Source organism: Tursiops truncatus, chromosome 1, assembly GCF_011762595.2.
Source record: "Tursiops truncatus isolate mTurTru1 chromosome 1, mTurTru1.mat.Y, whole genome shotgun sequence".
NCBI classification, from domain to species: Eukaryota; Metazoa; Chordata; class Mammalia; order Artiodactyla; family Delphinidae; genus Tursiops; species Tursiops truncatus.
Window position 1 is genome coordinate 43,947,736 of NC_047034.1, and position 18,111 is coordinate 43,965,846.

Genomic DNA, 18,111 nt, shown 5'->3' on the forward strand with positions numbered 1-18,111 from the left:
TCATTACGGAAATAATAAACAGACCCTGTAATTCAATGGAGTTAACACTTGGAGGAAAAGAGCAGAATTGGGGTTTCTAACAAAGATTGTATATTCTCTCAGTCTCTTCTGCTTTCTTTGCTGTTCCTTTGGGCTGCAGAAAGGCAAATAATACTAGTAGAAAATGCCCAGCTCAACAAACTCTTACATATAGTCAGAGGAGAGTCAAGAAGTAACATACATTATATCAAAACTAATAGAATGTCTACCAAAGATGAACAGTGTAGCACGGCAGTCATGAACCATAAATTTTAAAATGGTGAAGGAATAAAGTAACATGTGCAAAAGATGGATAATTATACTCAATGAGAACAGAAGAAAAGGTCTTCACAAATTAACAAATATTCAGTAAAATTTCTCAGAACCAAAGTGATGAAACAACTGAGTGAAATATAAAAGAGTTTCTGAAAAAGGGGGAAAAAACTGAGGATCAAAATAACATTGTTTTAGAACTATTTTAATTCAGTGTAGCAAGAAAAAGAATAGATACAGAAAGATCTGGATTGATGTTCTTACCTAATGTAAAAACTATTTGTCAGCAGGATTTGTAGTATCTTTTTACTTCCATCTTTTAATTTCTAGTATTTGTTTAAACTCTGTAATTAGCATAATTACAGAAAAACATGTAAGACTTCTAAGAATTTGTTTAAAAGTTGACATTTAAATCCTTTTTACTTTTGTAGGAAAGATTAGAACTGGTAGGAAAAGGTAGGTCTTAATCTATTGTTATATGTTGCTGTATACATGTTTGAAATCTTTAGGTAACTGCAAAAACAATGGCCCAGCATGAGGAACTGATGAAGAAAACCGAAACAATGAATGTAGTTATGGAGACCAATAAGATGCTGAGGGAAGAAAAGGAAAGGCTAGAACAGGATCTACAACAGATGCAAGCCAAGGTTTGTAACTTACTAATGAAGAGAAGAGGCACATTATTTTTAATAGTATTTTAAATAAACTCTCACATCAGGTATAAAAAAAAATACTGGAACTATTTTCAGGTGAGGAAACTGGAGTTAGATATTTTACCCTTACAAGAAGCAAATGCTGAACTGAGTGAGAAAAGCGGTATGTTGCAAGCAGAGAAGAAGTTATTAGAAGAAGATGTCAAACGTTGGAAAGCACGTAACCAGGTAAGTGCAGTTAAACCCATTCCAAAATATGGAAACATGTTGATTTAAAATAATAGGGTAAAATTTAAGGGGATAAAAATGTTTGATGAGCTAGTGGAAAGTATTATGCGTTGATCAGTAAAAGTCTAACATGTAACCTCTACATACGTGATAGGCATTAAACTTATAACTCAGTTTTTAAAGTTTTGGTTACGTTTTGTATATTTTTAAAAACAGCTAATTTATTTACTTGTATTCCAAATTTAGGCTTTTGCTTTATCTCTAAAATGCTTTGGTATGTGATAAATGGATTTATGTAGCTTACTGAATCACTTTAAGAAGACTTGTTCACTGACTGGTACCTTTTTAGGAGGGACAAAACCATATAGCATAGTATGGTTAGAAACGCCAGCTCTAATAAATGAATTTAGTAAAGTAGCAGGATACAAAATTAATGCACAGAAATATCTTGCATTCCTATACCCTAATGATGAAAACTCTGAAACAGAAATTAAGGAAACACTCCCATATAACACTGCAACAAAAAGACTAAAATACCTAGGAATAAACCTACCTAAGGAGACAAAAGATCTGTATGCAGAAAACTATAAGACACCGATGAAAGAAATTAAAGATGATACAGATGGAGAGATATATCATGTTCTTGGACTGGAAGAATCAACACTGTGAAAATAACAATACCACCCAAAGCTATCTACAGATTCAATGCAATCCCTATCAAACTACCAATGGCATTTTTCACAGAACTAGAACAAAAAATTTTACAATTTGTTTGGAAACACAAAAGACCCCGAATAGCCAAAGAAATCTTGAGAAAGAAAAACGGAGCTGGAGCAATCAGGCTCTGTGACTTCAGACTATACTACAAAGCTACAGTAATCAAGACAGTGTAGTACTGGCACAAAAACAGAAGTATAGATCAATGGAACAGGATAGAAATCCCAGAGATAAACCCATGCACATATGGTCACCTTATTTTTGATAAAGGAGGCAAGAATATACAATGGAGTAAAGACAGTCTCTTCAATAAGTAGTGCTGGGAAAACTGGACAGCTACATGTAAAAGAATGAAATTAGAACACTCCCTAACACCATACACAAAAATAAACTCAAAATGGATTAAAGACCTAAATATAAGGCCAGACACTATGAAACTCTTAGAGAAAAATATAGGAAAAACACTCTATGACATAAATCACAGCAAGATCCTTTTTGACCCACCTCCTAGAGAAATGGAAATAAAAACAAAAATAAACAAATGGGACCTAATGAAACTTCAAAGCTTTTGCACAGCAAAGGAAACCATAAACAAGACAAAAAGACAACCCTCAGAATGGAAGAAAATATTTGCAAACGAAGCAACTGACAAAGGATTAATCTCCAAAATATACAAGCAGCTCATGCAGCTCAATTATCAAAAAATAACAACCTAATCCAAAACTGGGCAGAATACCTAAATAGACATTTCTCCAAAGAAGATATACTGATTGCCAACCAACACATGAAAGGATGCTCAACATCTCTAATCATTAGAGAAATGCAAATCAAAACTACAATGAGGTATCACCTCACACCAGTCAGAATGGCCATCATCAAAAAACCTACAAACAATAAGTGCTGGAGAGGGTGTGGAGAAAAGGGAACCCTCTTGCACTGTTGGTGGAAATGTATATTGATACAGCCACTATGGAAAACAGCATGGAGATTCCTTAAAAAACTAAAAATAGAACTACCATACGACCCAGCAATCCCACTACTGGGCATATACCCTGAGAAAACCATAATTCAAAAAGAGTCATGTACCACAATGTTCATTGCAGCTCTGTTTACAATAGCCAGGACATGGAAGAAACCTAAGTGTCCATCGACAGATGAATAGATAAAGATGTGGCACATGTATACAATGGAATATTACTCAGCCATATAAAGAAACGAAATTGAGTTATTTGTAGTGAGGCAGATGGACCTAGAGTCTGTCACACAGAGTGAAGTAAGTCAGAAAGAGAAAAACAAATGCCGTATGCTAGCTAACACATATAAATGGTTCTGAAGAACCTAAGGGCAGGACAGAAATAAAGACGCAGACATAGAGAATGGACTTGAGGAAACAAGAAGGGGGAAGGGTAAGCTGGGACGAAGTGAGAGAGTGGCTTTGACATATATACACTACTAAATGTAAAATCAGTAGCTAGTGGGAAGCAGCTGCATAGCACAGGGAGATCAGCTTGGTGCTTTGTGATCACCTAGAGGGGTGGGATAGGGAGGGTGGGAGGGAGATGCAAGAGGGAGGAGATATGGGGATGTATGTGTATGTATAGCTGATTCACTTTGTTTTAAAGCAGAAACTAACACACCATTGTAAAGCAATTATGCTTCAATAAAGATGTTAAAAAAAAAAAAGAAATGCTAGCTCTATATTCAAACAAAAGATTGTGAATTGGCCTTACCACATACTAGTTACGTGATTTGTGAAAATGAGGACATTAATCTTTCTGAGCCAATTTTCCTTATTTGTGAAAATGAGGACATTATACCCCTCTTCATGTTACAAAAATTAAACAATAAATGAAGCAGTTCACACAGCACCTAGCACCTGGAAAATGCTCTAGGGAACCACTCATATCTGAAGAGGACTATAGAATATTAGAGCGCATTTATTCTTTTTTTTTAATCAAACAAGCAGTCTGAAAAATCAAGAAAGGAGGATAATCTGCCCAAATCTAGATACATTCCTGTTAAATTATGATGCCTTCTTTCCTAGTTAATGGAATCAATTATTTACGATTATTTTCATATTTTTGTTTAGATTGTAATACATTATGACATTTTTTCCCTTGTATGTGTCACTTTAATGAAATTAGGTATTTAATATTAATATTAAAAGCTTGTAGATTCTTTGGATCCCTTTTTTGGCTCCATTGTAACGATTCTGAAATATTCCTTTGCAGCTATGAAAAATAATAGTGAATGACATTTATTTTATTTTCCCCTTCCATTTTGGCTAAACATCTTAGCTAAACAAAGGAACTAAAGCTTTGATCTTATTTTCTTGTAGTTTGGTGCTTGATCACTATATATGCAAGTAGCAAATGTAAACACAAATACTCTGATACTTTGTTATAGCACATTAGTTTCATAAAACCTATAAAACCATATTATGCATTTTTGCTGTTGTAGCATCTAGTGAGTCAACAGAAAGATCCAGATACAGAAGAGTATCGGAAGCTCCTTTCTGAAAAGGAAGTTCATGCTAAGCGTATTCAACAATTGACTGAAGAAACTGGAAGACTTAAAGCTGAAATTGCAAGGTATATGGAAGAAACCTTAAGTTGTATACAATTCTTGAAATCTTAAAGAAGTTTGTTTCTATTCTTTATGTGACCCCCTAAGTGCTTCCTGATTTTTTAAAGAATGGAAAGTGCTGGAGCCCTTACATGTGGCTTTCCTTTTATTACTTTATAGAGCAAAGCAAGCAGTAATTTAGTTTTATGCCTTCATATATGCATTATTTCTCAATATTTTATTACTTTTTAAAAAACTACATAGTTGGTATGAATCTAAAGCAAACTTTTTAAAATAGTCAATGACTTTTGCAAGTAGATTTATCTTTTATTTTTTTGGGTTAACATATATTCATGAATCTATTTTGAAAGTTTTTAATAAAGAAAGTTTTTAAATGAACTTATAGTGAAATATTGGCTTTTAAAGATAAATGTAATATTAAAATTAATGTTTCTGGTTTACCTCTTTTAAGCTTCAATGTCCTTTGTCCCTGTCATAGCCCCTATTTATGTGATACTTGATAAGCTTACAAATTTTTGTCATATTTATTCTCTTATTTTTTTCATAACAGTAGTCTGGCATTTTAAATAGGAGAGATATTACTTAATTTTAAAGATGAGGAAGCTAAGATTCAGAAAGGTACCCAAGCTTATAAGGTTAGTAGCGGTTAAACCCATGTTCTTAATTCAGGTCATCTGATTTCAAGTTCTGTTCATGATAACAGTACAGGGGTTGGCAGACTATAATCCACAGGTCTTTTTTTGTACAGCTGGAAGCTAAGAATGATTTTTACATTTTTTAAGTGTTGTAAAAAAGGAGGAAGAGGAACATGTAACAAACATTGTATGTGGCCTATAAAGCCTAATATACTTACTCAGCACACAGTAGAGTGGAAAGAGTATAGATTTTGCTATCAGACAGATGTGGATTAAACTCTGTATACCAACGCAGAGTAAAAGTGTGCATGTTACTTGACCATTTGTAGCTCAGTTTTTCTCATCTCTAAAATGGGCATGTATGACATATAATAAGTAAATCAGATCTTTCTAAAGGACCACAGGTTCATAAGTTAAGAAATTATCTTTTGAAGTGTGTATGGTTTTCTTAGAATTTTCTAAATAAAAAACAGACTAAAGCAACACAATAAAAATGTAACTTAAAGGATTTTAAAATTTGGAAAGTTCCAAATATTTAGTGTTTACCCCATTTTTTTTGCTTAGATCAAATGCATCTTTGACTAACAACCAGAACTTAATCCAGAGTCTAAAGGAAGATTTAAATAAAGTAAGAACTGAAAAGGAAAGCATCCAGAAGGACTTAGATGCCAAAATAATTGATATTCAAGAAAAAGTTAAAACTATTACTCAAGTCAAGAAAATTGGGCGTAGGTACAAGACTCAATATGAAGAACTTAAAGCACAACAAGATAAGGTATTTTGAACTGTTTTTTTTAATATATTCTTCATATATATATTATCATTTTTGATAACACAGTTTTGATATACACAGTTTACACAGTTTTATGTATATATTTGGATATATGGGTGGATATATATTTGGATACATATATAAATATTTGGATAACTTACAAAAACCTTATTCATAATTTTTAATTATTGGTTTTTAGATTCTAAGCAAGGGTAAGCTTATATGTGATATCTTTATTTGGTTTAAGATTTGCTCTTGGGGCTTCCCTGGTGGCATAGTGGTTGGGAGTCCGCCTGCCAATGCAGGGGACACGGGTTCGAGCCCTGGTCTGGGAAGATCCCACATGCTGCAGAGCAGCTGGGCCCGTGCGCCACAACTACTGAGCCTGTGCTCAAGGACCCGTGCTCTGCAACAAGAGAGGCCACCGCGATGAGAGGCCCGCGCACCGCAACAAAGAGTAGCCCCCGCTCACTGCAAGGAAGCCTGTGCACAGCAACGAAGAACCAACACAGCCAAAAATAAATTAATTAATTAATTAAATTTAAAAAAAAAAAGATTTGCTCTTTAGTATGTCCCAAAATGAACTATAAATTCATATAGAGATAGTAGTAAATAAATGCTAGATATTTTAATTCAGTTTCCCAATTTCAAATATTGCTCCTTTTCAAAACTATGTTCTTGTAACTCATTGCTGACTGAAATTGTGTATATCAAAAAATACTTGTTCTTGGGCTTCCCTGGTGGTGCAGTGGTTGAGAGTCCACCTGCCGATGCAGGGGACTCAGGTTTGTGCCCCAGTCCGGGAGGATGCCGCGGAGCGGCTGGGCCCGTGAGCCGTGGCTGCTGAGCCTGTGCATCCGGAGCCTGTGCTCCGCAATGGGAGAGGCCACAACAGTGAGAGGCCCGAGTATCGCAAAAAATACTAGTTCTTTTTAATTGATCAGGTTGTGTTACAGTTTTAAATAAGTAGTCTGTGTTAACCACCTACCAAAAAGAATTTTTAAATCCTTGTTTTACTTTGGATCTGAATTTTGTTTTTAATTCCCAGTGGTAAAGAACTTGTATATTGACTTTATTGTGTATTTAGCACGTTAGACGAAAAAACATATAAAGAAAAAATTTCAAAATTCTTACCTCTCAGTTAACCATTGTTAGCACTTTAGTATGCTTTCGTTTACATATGAGTGATTTGTTTTTCCAAATAATTCTGTGTTAAATAATGCATCAGCATTTTGATTAGCTGGTTAATACCTAGTTGTATGGAAAGCCCTAACCTGTTTAATAGCTTACTTTTGGACATTAAAGTTGTTCCGTAGAAGATTTATCTATGAATACCCTTAAAAATAAATTTCTTTACATACTTATGATTATTTTCTTAGATGAATTTGCAGAATTGTTGACTAATGTGCAAGTATATACTCTTTGTCATCTTAGGTCATGGAGACCTCAGCTCAGTCTTCTGGAGAACATCAGGAACAGCATGTCTCAGTCCAGGAAATGCAGGAGCTCAAAGAAACCCTTAACCAAGCTGAAACAAAGTCAAAATCACTCGAGAGTCAGGTGGAGAATCTGCAGAAGGTATGAGCAGAAGAGTAGTGGAAGGTGTTGAAGGAATTGTTTTCTTGTTGAAAAGCTAAAGAAATACAATTGAATTTTACTCAGTCATAAAAAGGAATTTTGGAAAAAAAAATGTGTTAAACACTGATACTTTCTCTTATATGGAAAGGTATATATTTTATCCTTTTACTTTGAATGACTTATGTATGTAAATAATACCTAATCATCTTTAAGTGTTCACTTACTTGGTTTGACCACCATTTTATATTTATACTTCCATTTAATCTAAATAAGCAAATTAATAAGTTTTACATTTGAAGTCTGTAGGGCATACAGTTATATAGATTTCGTTGAATTACATGGTGCATACTTCATCTTCCTTTAAAAGACATTATCTGAAAAAGAGATGGAAGCAAGAAGTCTCCAGGAACAGACTGTGCAGCTTCAATCTGAACTTTCACGACTTCGTCAGGACCTTCAAGATAGAACCACACAGGAGGAACAGCTCCGACAGCAGATAACTGAAAAGGAAGAAAAAACAAGAAAGGCTATTGTAGCAGCAAAATCAAAAATTGCACATTTAGCTGGTAAGTTTCTGTATACTTTAAGATTTGAACTTGATAGTGAAAGTTGGTTACTTGATTCAGGCTAAAAATTAAGTAGAAAAGAAAAGTAAATACTATAAAGTGACTTCTGTGTATGTGCATGTGTGCTTTAGATATTTAGGTTTATTTAATTAGACACAAATTACAGCAATTTTAATTTTCAAGTGATGAGGATGTCAGTAATTTTTTTATGAAATCTTTCTTAATTGTTAACTGGTAGTAGATAGTAGATAGAGAGTACAGCCATCCTTCTGCTTTACTGTGTAACTATTACTACCTTTTAATGGTGATCCTTTGGGTCCACAGTATACTGTCCAGAAGCCTTCTGTAAATTCTTAGACAGCATCAGATCTTACCAGCCAAATAAGTTTTCTGTGCCTCACTTCACTGAGGGCCCCTTTAGCCCTTCAGGGAGAATATCATGTCAAATTTATGAGGAGCCCAGTGCTACAATGCTCAGGGCCTTACTGCACCTTGCTTACCAGTCTGCTAGTAGGTAAATAAGATGCCAAATCAGTTGAGTTTTATTATATGCAGCTTTTTAAATGATCTCTACAGTGCCCCTGGCAACTTATTTCATAAAAGAAGTTTCTTAATTATTCTTGAGTATATGCTGTAGGTTATATGAAATGAAAATTTTATAATTCCTAATATATTAAAATATTAAAGATCATATGAAAGGGCTCCTGCTGACTAGTTTATGGTAGATCCTTTGTCTTTTTGAGATCTTAGGAAAAGTAAAATGTTTTATTTTGGAATATATTTTATATTGGAGTAATAAAGCAAATACAGATAGGTTTAGAACTTTACTTACTGAGATGTGTATCAGAATTATTGTGGATGTTAAAGTTCAGGAATAGAATCTGATACGACTTTTGAGTACTCATTACGCACATAAATGCATTTTATTTCCAGTGTTTGATTTTGATATTAATAGAATCATGTGGTTACTTCTTTAGGTGTAAAAGATCAGCTAACTAAAGAAAATGAGGAGCTTAAACAAAGGAATGGAGCCTTAGATCAGCAGAAAGATGAACTGGATGTTCGTATGACTGCTCTTAAGTCCCAGTATGAAGGTCGAATTAGTCGCTTGGAAAGAGAACTCAGGGAGCATCAAGAGAGACACCTTGAGCAGAGAGATGAGCCTCAAGAACCTACTAATAAGGTAATTAGCTAATTCGGTTTAAGTGACAAATCATCTTTGCCCTGTGCATTTTACTTGAAGATGTCTGGTGATTTAGGAGCCTTTGTCAGACTGAATTTTGACTAAACCAGGTATATAGAAAGAATTAACAAGTAATAATTTGATGGCACCGTTTAGTGGACTCTTGTGGGATAGGCACAGTAATCCATAGTTTTCTTTTTATAGGTCCCAGAACAGCAGAGACAGATCACGTTGAAAACAGCTCCAACTTCTGGTGAAAGAGGAATGTGAGTTTTGTTCTTTGACAGTCTGTTTGCAGTCTGTTCCCTGTTTTTCTTTTAAAATACGGGAAGGATCTAGTGATCTTTGGGGAGAAAAAATAAAAATATGTAACTAAAAAGCCATTTATCCTGTGCAAAACTGCATCATGTAGTTGTTGAGATTTTTTTTTCCAGAAGTCTTGTTTTCAGTATACTTTCAGTCCTATCAGATAGGTAGAGCTTTGTGACAGAGAAAGTGTCTTTCATCTTTTAGTTTGTGATTGACTTCTAAGATAGGCTACTAATGTTCCCTGTGATGTTATATGATACAAGGATAAAAGACTGAGCACAGTTGAATACTTTTTACATTGTCAGGATGCACCACTGCAGAACATTTCCTGCACAGTTTTTAATGCTTAAGTTCAAAACCTCTTCAATAAGAGTTTTGTAATATTTAGTGAACAAAAAATGTAGAACTATACTGAACTGTCTCTTTAATTTTTTTTCTAATCTGCCAAAGGTCTACCCAAAGCAGTGTTAGGAAAACAGAGTTAATAAGGTCTGAATGCATATTAAGGTCATAATTATTAGACACTCACTTCAAGAAGCATATGTGCTTTGCTTTTGATAGAGTATATGTATTTTATAAGGAATATTTTTAGTAATTTTTTATGATTTATTATTCTTGCATTTTCCCCTCTGTAAGTGCCAGCACATCAGACCCTCCAACAGCCAATATCAAGCCAACTCCTGTTGTGTCTACTCCAAGTAAAGTGACAGCTGCAGCTATGGCTGGGAATAAGTCAACACCTAGGGCTAGTATCCGCCCAATGGTTACACCTGCAACTGTTACAAATCCTACTACAACCCCAACAGCTACAGTGATGCCCACTACACAAGTGGAATCACAAGAAGGTAAGTAAAATAATAACAGGTCTGATTGAACTGTTTACTTAGATTTATTACAAGAAGATGACAGTAACTTCAAGGATAAATGAGGCTTCCACTAAAGCTAAAGTCAGACCTCATGTAAAAGTGGGCATTTAATATTTTCAGGTGTATGCCTCCTGGGATACTTGTTAATGTAGCATATTTCCTCCCTCCGTTCCTTTTTGCTTTTTGTGTTTTGAAGCTAAAGAAGGAGAGAAATACACCCCTATAAGTATATGGCATGCTTTTCCAGGACCAAATTTTTTACCTCTATTAGCTAAGAAGGATGATACGAAATCCACTTCAGAAAACCATATTAAATCACTGGTTCAACCCAAACATCAACTTCTTCCCTGATAAACTGTCTGACCTTGTAATTGCTTTCTGCACTTTCTTCCCATGTCACTTTCTTACTCATTACAACAATTACAGCCACATTTTATTCAGCTGAATACATGTTTTTTTATTCCGCTAGATTGAGCTCCTCAAGGGTAGGAATTTGTTTCTCTCATTGTTTAATCCCTTTACCCAACCCCAAGATAGGTGTCAGTAAAAGTTACTAAATACAATTTTCTTAGATCTTTGTCTTAACAAATGTTAGAATTCAGTAAACTAAGTGTTTAGAAATATATAACATGTATATATGCTGTGAAAGGACAGAATATTTTATTTGAACTACATTCAGTAAAATAATTATGAGATATATTACCAGTTAAACTTAACAGTCATTTTATATTAGTTGAAAACAAAATGATACTTAATAAAAACTTATAATTTGACTTTGAGTTTCTTAATGTCATTTTATTTGGTCATTTACATAGAATAATAGATGCAAAAACAGTTTATTTATTTAATTCAGCCAACAGTTTACTGCACACTCTATGTCTGTCACATAGGCAATACAAAAATGCATAATACATTACTTTTACCCTCAGTGTTTTTTGTCTAGTGAGTGGAAGAGGTATGTACATAAATAACTATGCAAAATGTCACCTATAAGAGAATAGGGAAGGACAATTCCAGCTTTGGTAAAAGTAGAAAACTTAATATATTAAATGTTTTAATTATTTTTCAGCCATGCAATCAGAAGGGCCTGTGGAACATGTTCCAGTTTTCGGAAGCACAAGTGGATCTGTTCGTTCTACTAGTCCTAACGTCCAGCCTTCTATCCCTCAACCCATTTTAACTGTTCAGCAACAAACACAGGCTACGGCTTTTGTGCAGCCCACTCAACAGAGTCATCCTCAGATCGAGCCTACAAATCAAGAGCTATCCCCAAACATAGTGGAGGTGGTTCAGAGTTCACCAGTTGAGCGTCCTTCTACTTCCACAGCAGTGTTTGGCACTGGTAAGACTAATTTTAAAATGAGGTTAGAGTAGACCTGTGCATTTATAGTTTCTTGAGTATAATACATAGTTTGAATGTTCTTTGTACCTACTTGTTTTCTACCAGGTATTAAAATGGATGACGATATTCCTAACATCTTATTTTATGTTTACTGCTGACTTCTATTTTAGGTCACTCGTTTTTGTCATTAAGATCTTTCTTCCTTTCCAGTTATTTTTTGACTAATTTTAAAGGTGATACAACCTGAAACTTATTTTATATACAGTTGACCCTTGAACAACACAGGTTTGAACTTTGTGGTCCACTTAAATGTGGATTTTTTTCAATAGTAAACACTACAGTACTATACATCCTCAGTTGGTTGAATCTGCAGACACGAAGGAATGGCTGATATGGAGGGCCAGCACCCCTAACCCCTGAGTTGTTCAAGGGTCAGCTATAACTTAATACAAGTCCTGAGAACTAAAAGATATCTAGAAGAAGATTAAGTAAGAATTTTCAAGTCTAAACGTACAAGGAAAATTTTTTTATCCAAGGAGTCCTGGGTTTTATAAATTATAAGATGGCCCTATATAAGCTTTGTGAGTAGCAATTCTGTATCAGTACAGTCACAGTGAGTCAGATGTATTGTTGTAGAAGTTGATTGGCTTTATTAACCAAAGGTTAAGACCATTGATTCAGAGCGTAAATTGCTCTTTGTTTACACATAGATTAGCAGGAACAAATTATGTTGTTCTGTCCAAATTTTTACCATGTTTTTTTTTTAGTTAAATGACCAAGATATTTTTTAAATTAACTTTGTCTAAATTGAGTGATTATCACGCTCTAATTCAAGGTTTAAATTATGTAATTTCAAAGTGTCGGCTACCCCAAGTTCTTCTTTGCCGAAGCGCACACGTGAAGAGGAAGAAGATAGCACCATAGAAGCATCAGACCAGATCTCTGACGATACAGTGGAAATGCCTCTTCCAAAGAAGTTGAAAAGTGTTACACCTGTAGGAACTGAGGTGTGTAAAGATCTTTCTGTTTACTTTTACTTCTACCGATAGACCCAAGGTATTCTTTCAGTTACAACATTATTAAGAGAATGGACCTTTTGGGATCAAAATCCAGAAAACTCTCTTGTTGAACTTACTGTAAAATTTCCACTGAAAACCCAGGTATTGTTGCTGTTGCCAACACTGTTTTATATTCTTTGAGTATGTTTAATTGAATTAGTTCCCATTTCAATTTTTAAAACACAGTTACAAAAACGTAGGATGAATTCCATTTCAATTTTTTTTTTTAATTTAAAGAATAAGGAAGTTATAGTCTCATGGGAATTTTAAACTGGTACCTGCCATCTTTTTCTCTGATTGACCAAAATGGTATTCCTTTATTTTCTTTTGTTGAAGATAAGTTGTAATGAATTGTTTTATTATCAAGCATTGAGACTACTAAATTAATTTCACTTGCATATATTTAATTAATGTTCATAAACCTTATTTTGTATATACCAAAGAGGAATGTGATTGTTTATATTTTATAAGTAAATATAAGTGAACATTTCTGATGTACAGCTTCATAAAATTACAGATTTGAGTTTTGTTTTATTGGAGAACTCACTGACCAGGTGATGCTTCATCTAGTGAACTGATATGGTTACCACACTTGTATGTCATGATTCAGGAAGAAGTTATGGCAGAAGAAAGTACTGATGGAGAGGTAGAGACTCAAGTATACAACCAAGATTCTCAAGATTCCATTGGAGAAGTAAGTAAAACATACTTAAAGTAAACAAATTATTGCTTTTAGTGAATGAAATGAGCCTTGACAAATTGAAATATTATTTGGACTTCTGTTTTCAATTTGCTGCTTTTATGTTTAATGAAATATTGTTAGAATTACCAATGCTGTTTCTGCTTTACTTCTAATTAGTATCCTGCCTTCTAAACTTTATTAAAGCAATGTTTTTGTTTATAGTTAGCATAGATTTTCCAAGCTAAGGTTGTCATGAGTAAAGATTACCCACTCTGTTTTATTTGGAAGGATGAGCTGGTTGAGTCTTGAGTTAATCAATAAGTGCCCCATTTGGTATCCTTTGTTGCTCCCCTCTATTGCTTCCCTTACTGAATTAAAATAATCTGTGAAAGGAAACGCATTTGTGTACCTCTTCATCTTTTGAACTCACATTGAGGCTTCTCCAGAGGCAGCCTAACTAATGGGAATGCATAGACTCTGAAATTACAAAGCTCTGGCTTCTGTTCCTAACTCTACCACTTAGAAGCTGTGTGACTGTAAGCAAGACATTAATTCTCCTAAGCCTCAATTTTGTCATAAGATAACATAATTTTTAGTTTTGTAGAGTACCTAAAATAGTACCTGCCACATATTAGGCACTCAAATTATTGCTTTTCTTCCATTCCTCCGCCCTACAAATTGAGAGTTCATAATTTATAGTAATTCATATTTATAGTAATATTATAATATTAGTTAACACAACTCATTATTATATGCCAAGTGTGGTTCTGAAATATTTGCATTTATTAACTGATTTAATCCTCATAAGAAATCTTGCAACAGGGTTCCCTGTTTTACAGGTGAAGAAACCAATGCCCAGCTAAGTCATGCACCCAGGTTTTCATAGCATTGGAGCTAGGATTTGAGCTCAGGCTGTCTGGTTTCCATTTGTCTTGTTAAGCTTGAAACAGTACTTTCTGTCTGGATAAATTTTTAGGATCATTTTATTCTAAAATTATTTTATCTGTATAAAATGAATTGTTTCAGGCTAATCATAAGTAACCATAGATTGCAAGTAAATGTTAGTTTCTTAGATGCATTAATTTTGTAAGTTAATTTTTTCCGTTTTCCTTGGTTAAGAACAGAAAACTAAACCTCCAAGATGAATATGTAATACTCTAAATGACATCGATTTTGTGTATATTTCAGAGCGGGTCATACCTGAAGAGCATAATAACAATTTTGAAATAAGATGTGAATTTCTATGTTATTGCCAGGCTTGGTTAAATTATACTGAAATCTTTTGTGCAAAGCTTTTTCTTGAGATTGGCAAAATTGTCTGTGACTCAAAAGTGCCTTTGGGCTTTCCATTTTGTCTTCTTGCACTGTCTACTTAGTGTGTGAAAGTGTAACAGTTCATTTTTCTAATTTTCTGACAATGAAGCAGATGTTCTAAGTGTTGCTTTTCTTGAAATAAGCATGTTAGTTTGTTACGTTTTTAGTTATACCATGACTTACTCATATTTTCCATTACAGTAAACATCTTTATGAATGATTTAGTTCATAAGACATTGTCTCTGGCTTGTATAAAAGAGATTTTGGAATTCCCTGGCAGTCCAGTGGTTAGGGCTCCTCGCTCCCGCTGCAGGGGCATAGGTTTGATCCCTGATCACGGAACTAAGATCCCACATGCCGTGTGGCATGGCCAAAAAAAAACAAATTTTGCTGAATGCTGAACTAAAATAAAAAGTAAACGTTTAAATTTTTATAGTAAATACCAAAAAATAAAGTTAAATTGCAGTTTATTTCAGTAGCTAAAAAATGGAATTGTGAGGAAATAGATTAAGGGAAGAATTATTTTTACGTCTGGTATATCTTTAATGCAGTTTAAAGGCTTAAGATAGAGTTTTGAGAGGGGGAGAAGTATTTTTGTAAAAAGACAATTATAATAGTTTGTTTTATTTAGTGTGTTTTACACAGTATTTCTGATTTGGGGAAAATTTTTTGTCTTTTTTAAAATTATATGTTGCAGTTCCATGGATAGTCTTTTTTCTGCCTTTGGTCCGCACTATTAACTAACCATGTTGGGTGTTGAGCGCTTGAAATATGGCTAGTCCAAACTGGCATGTTCTTAAGTGTGAAATATACATTGGATTTTGAAGACTTATTACAAATTTTAAAATGTAGGATTAATAATTTTTATATAGGTTACATGTTGAAATTTTGGGCTATATTAAATTATTGTTAAAATTGATCTCACCTGCTTTTTTTTTTTTATGTGACTGCTAAAAAAATTTTAAATTCCATATGAGAAATATATTGTGGCTCACATTATACTTCTGATGGACAACACTCATCTACAGTACCACACTGGTAGATTTGACACATATATACATGTGTGTCTACATAAAGTGTTTTCTCTCTTTTTTATTGGAGTATTACCCAGTGGGATTTATAATAATTCTATAGGAAGACTGTAAAGAAACTCAAAGCATTTATTTTAAATTAATTCTGCTTTCAAAACTGTATTTTTAAAAATAAAATTCTGGTAGTCCATAAGTATTCTTTAGCCTTTACTTATATCTACAGTATGTCACTGATAGTTTTAAGTATACTTGACTTTATTTATTTGTTTGTTTATTCATTTATCTTTTGCTTTTAAAGGGAGTCACCCAGGGAGATTATACACCAATGGAAGACAGTGAAGAAACCTCTCAGTCTCTACAAATAGACCTTGGACCTCTTCAATCAGATCAGCAAACAACATCATCACAAGATGGTCAAGGCAAAGGAGATGATGTCATTGTAATTGACAGTGATGATGAAGAGGAGGATGATGATGAAAATGATGGGGAACATGAGGTAAATTTGGATTTGAAATCTTGTATTGTTTTAAACTGCTGGATGAAATGCTGAAATCCTTGGGAATACTAATGCATCAACCAGTAAATTCTGATTCTCCATCACTTTAAATAGATTATTATGCTTTTCTTTTATCCTGATTAGTTATGCACTTAACATTTTGAATAGAACAAGTGATGGAAAATCTCATTTTTTTTAAATGATTACTGAGTCCTTTAGAATTTGTTAGATTAATTAAACTTAATCTTAAATCTCACTGATAAGTGACTATAGACTTAATTGTAAGCACTGTGGTTTCTGGAAATAAAAAGGGTTTTTTTTTCTTGTGGAGCCCTTATAGTTCTTTTCAAAAGAATGTCATGATAATTAAAACATATTCTAAGTGAAACTTGGCATTTTATTTTGGGAGTTAATCCTATATTGACAGCTTCTCGTTTTTAGATTCCTTTATTAATCAATGTTTTTTAAAAGCTTATAGCATAGTATAATTTCACCATTTTCTTATTCAATGCCACATTTTAAATTTAGAATTAAAGTGGACCACTTGACATTCTGTGGACATCTGGGAGCTTTAATCTTTGAATTGATCTCATATGAATAGTTAGAATTCAGAGTTGATTATTACTGTACTAATTCCAGTAAGCTTCACAGTTTTGATACTTGCTGCCACTGAAGTAATCCCATATAACTTTCAGGACAACTCCTGTATCCTGGTCAATAATGAGTCACTTAAATTTCTAACCATGGTATCAAGATATGCAGAACACGTGTACCATGTCCTAGATCTTTATTTATACTTGGGGATTTTTTACTAGGATTATGAAGAAGATGAAGAAGAAGACGATGATGATGAAGATGACACAGGGATGGGAGACGAGGGTGAAGATAGTAATGAAGGCACTGGTAGTGCAGATGGCAACGATGGGTATGAAGCTGATGATGCTGAGGTAACTGGCTAGAATTTTGACAATCAGTTTTCTTTAAGAACTTGCTTAGTATTGTTTTTCAAGAATATAAAAAGGCTTGTATTCTCAGAACGCTACAGCTTTTCTTATCTTTGGGTTTTTGTTTGTTTCTACTGTGGTTTGGTTTGGTTAATTATTTTTTAAGGTAACTACTTGATTTATTTGCATTTAGCATTCATATTTTGTTTTTAGGGTGGTGATGGGACTGATCCAGGTACAGAAACAGAAGAAAGTATGGGTGGAGGTGAAAGTAATCAGAGAGCAGCTGATTCTCAAAACAGTGGTGAGATTTGGTTTTGTTTTTCTTTCTTTATGTTTTGTTTTGTTTTTTTAGTCTCTTTTTAATTGAACACTTTTAATATTTTAACCTGACGTTTTCTAAACTAGGACTGCACTTAATTATCACATAGGTAATAAAACTTGGTTAATAAACTGGCAAGCAAAAGACTGGCTCTTGTTCTTGCTTTGTCATTATCATTCTCATAAAGTCTACTATGTTTATATCTAAAATGTAGTCATTATACTATTTTTTCTACCTCATTGGTCTGCTGTAAGATTCAAAAATTTTAAATCTACAAAGCATTATAAATGCCATGTGTTGCTGCTGCTCTTAAGTAGAAATTTAAGTCAGGGACTTCTAATAGTAATGGCAGTTCACAACCAGAAGAGGTCAGTCTAATCAGGCTACATGTTTCAAGATTTGTGGGTGTAGGAGTTTTGCAGTGTTGTCCAGTTTTCCAATGAATAAAAGATTTTTTCATCAATATAGCACACCTTTTGTTAATTCTTGAAAGGATGAGTCCTGGAGGTCAGCTGGACTGTTATAGGCAGTAAAGAAT

The 18,111-nt window shown here is 33.8% G+C and overlaps 1 protein-coding gene across 3 annotated transcripts in view; it reads left to right on the forward strand.

The window, feature by feature from the left end:
• TPR (translocated promoter region, nuclear basket protein) overlaps positions 1–18,111 on the forward strand; it is a 62,789-nt gene that overhangs the window by 31,933 nt on the left and 12,745 nt on the right. For all 3 annotated transcript variants that reach the window (XM_019952526.3, XM_019952527.3, XM_019952528.3), the window contains exons 28-42: positions 801–938; positions 1,041–1,172; positions 4,350–4,480; positions 5,675–5,885; positions 7,317–7,460; positions 7,828–8,026; positions 9,004–9,209; positions 9,414–9,475; positions 10,155–10,363; positions 11,454–11,726; positions 12,585–12,733; positions 13,395–13,478; positions 16,110–16,307; positions 17,123–17,254; positions 17,465–17,555. In XM_019952526.3, coding sequence (XP_019808085.2) covers positions 801–938; positions 1,041–1,172; positions 4,350–4,480; positions 5,675–5,885; positions 7,317–7,460; positions 7,828–8,026; positions 9,004–9,209; positions 9,414–9,475; positions 10,155–10,363; positions 11,454–11,726; positions 12,585–12,733; positions 13,395–13,478; positions 16,110–16,307; positions 17,123–17,254; positions 17,465–17,555 — 2,359 coding nt within the window. The remainder of the gene's footprint in view (positions 1–800; positions 939–1,040; positions 1,173–4,349; positions 4,481–5,674; positions 5,886–7,316; positions 7,461–7,827; positions 8,027–9,003; positions 9,210–9,413; positions 9,476–10,154; positions 10,364–11,453; positions 11,727–12,584; positions 12,734–13,394; positions 13,479–16,109; positions 16,308–17,122; positions 17,255–17,464; positions 17,556–18,111) is intronic.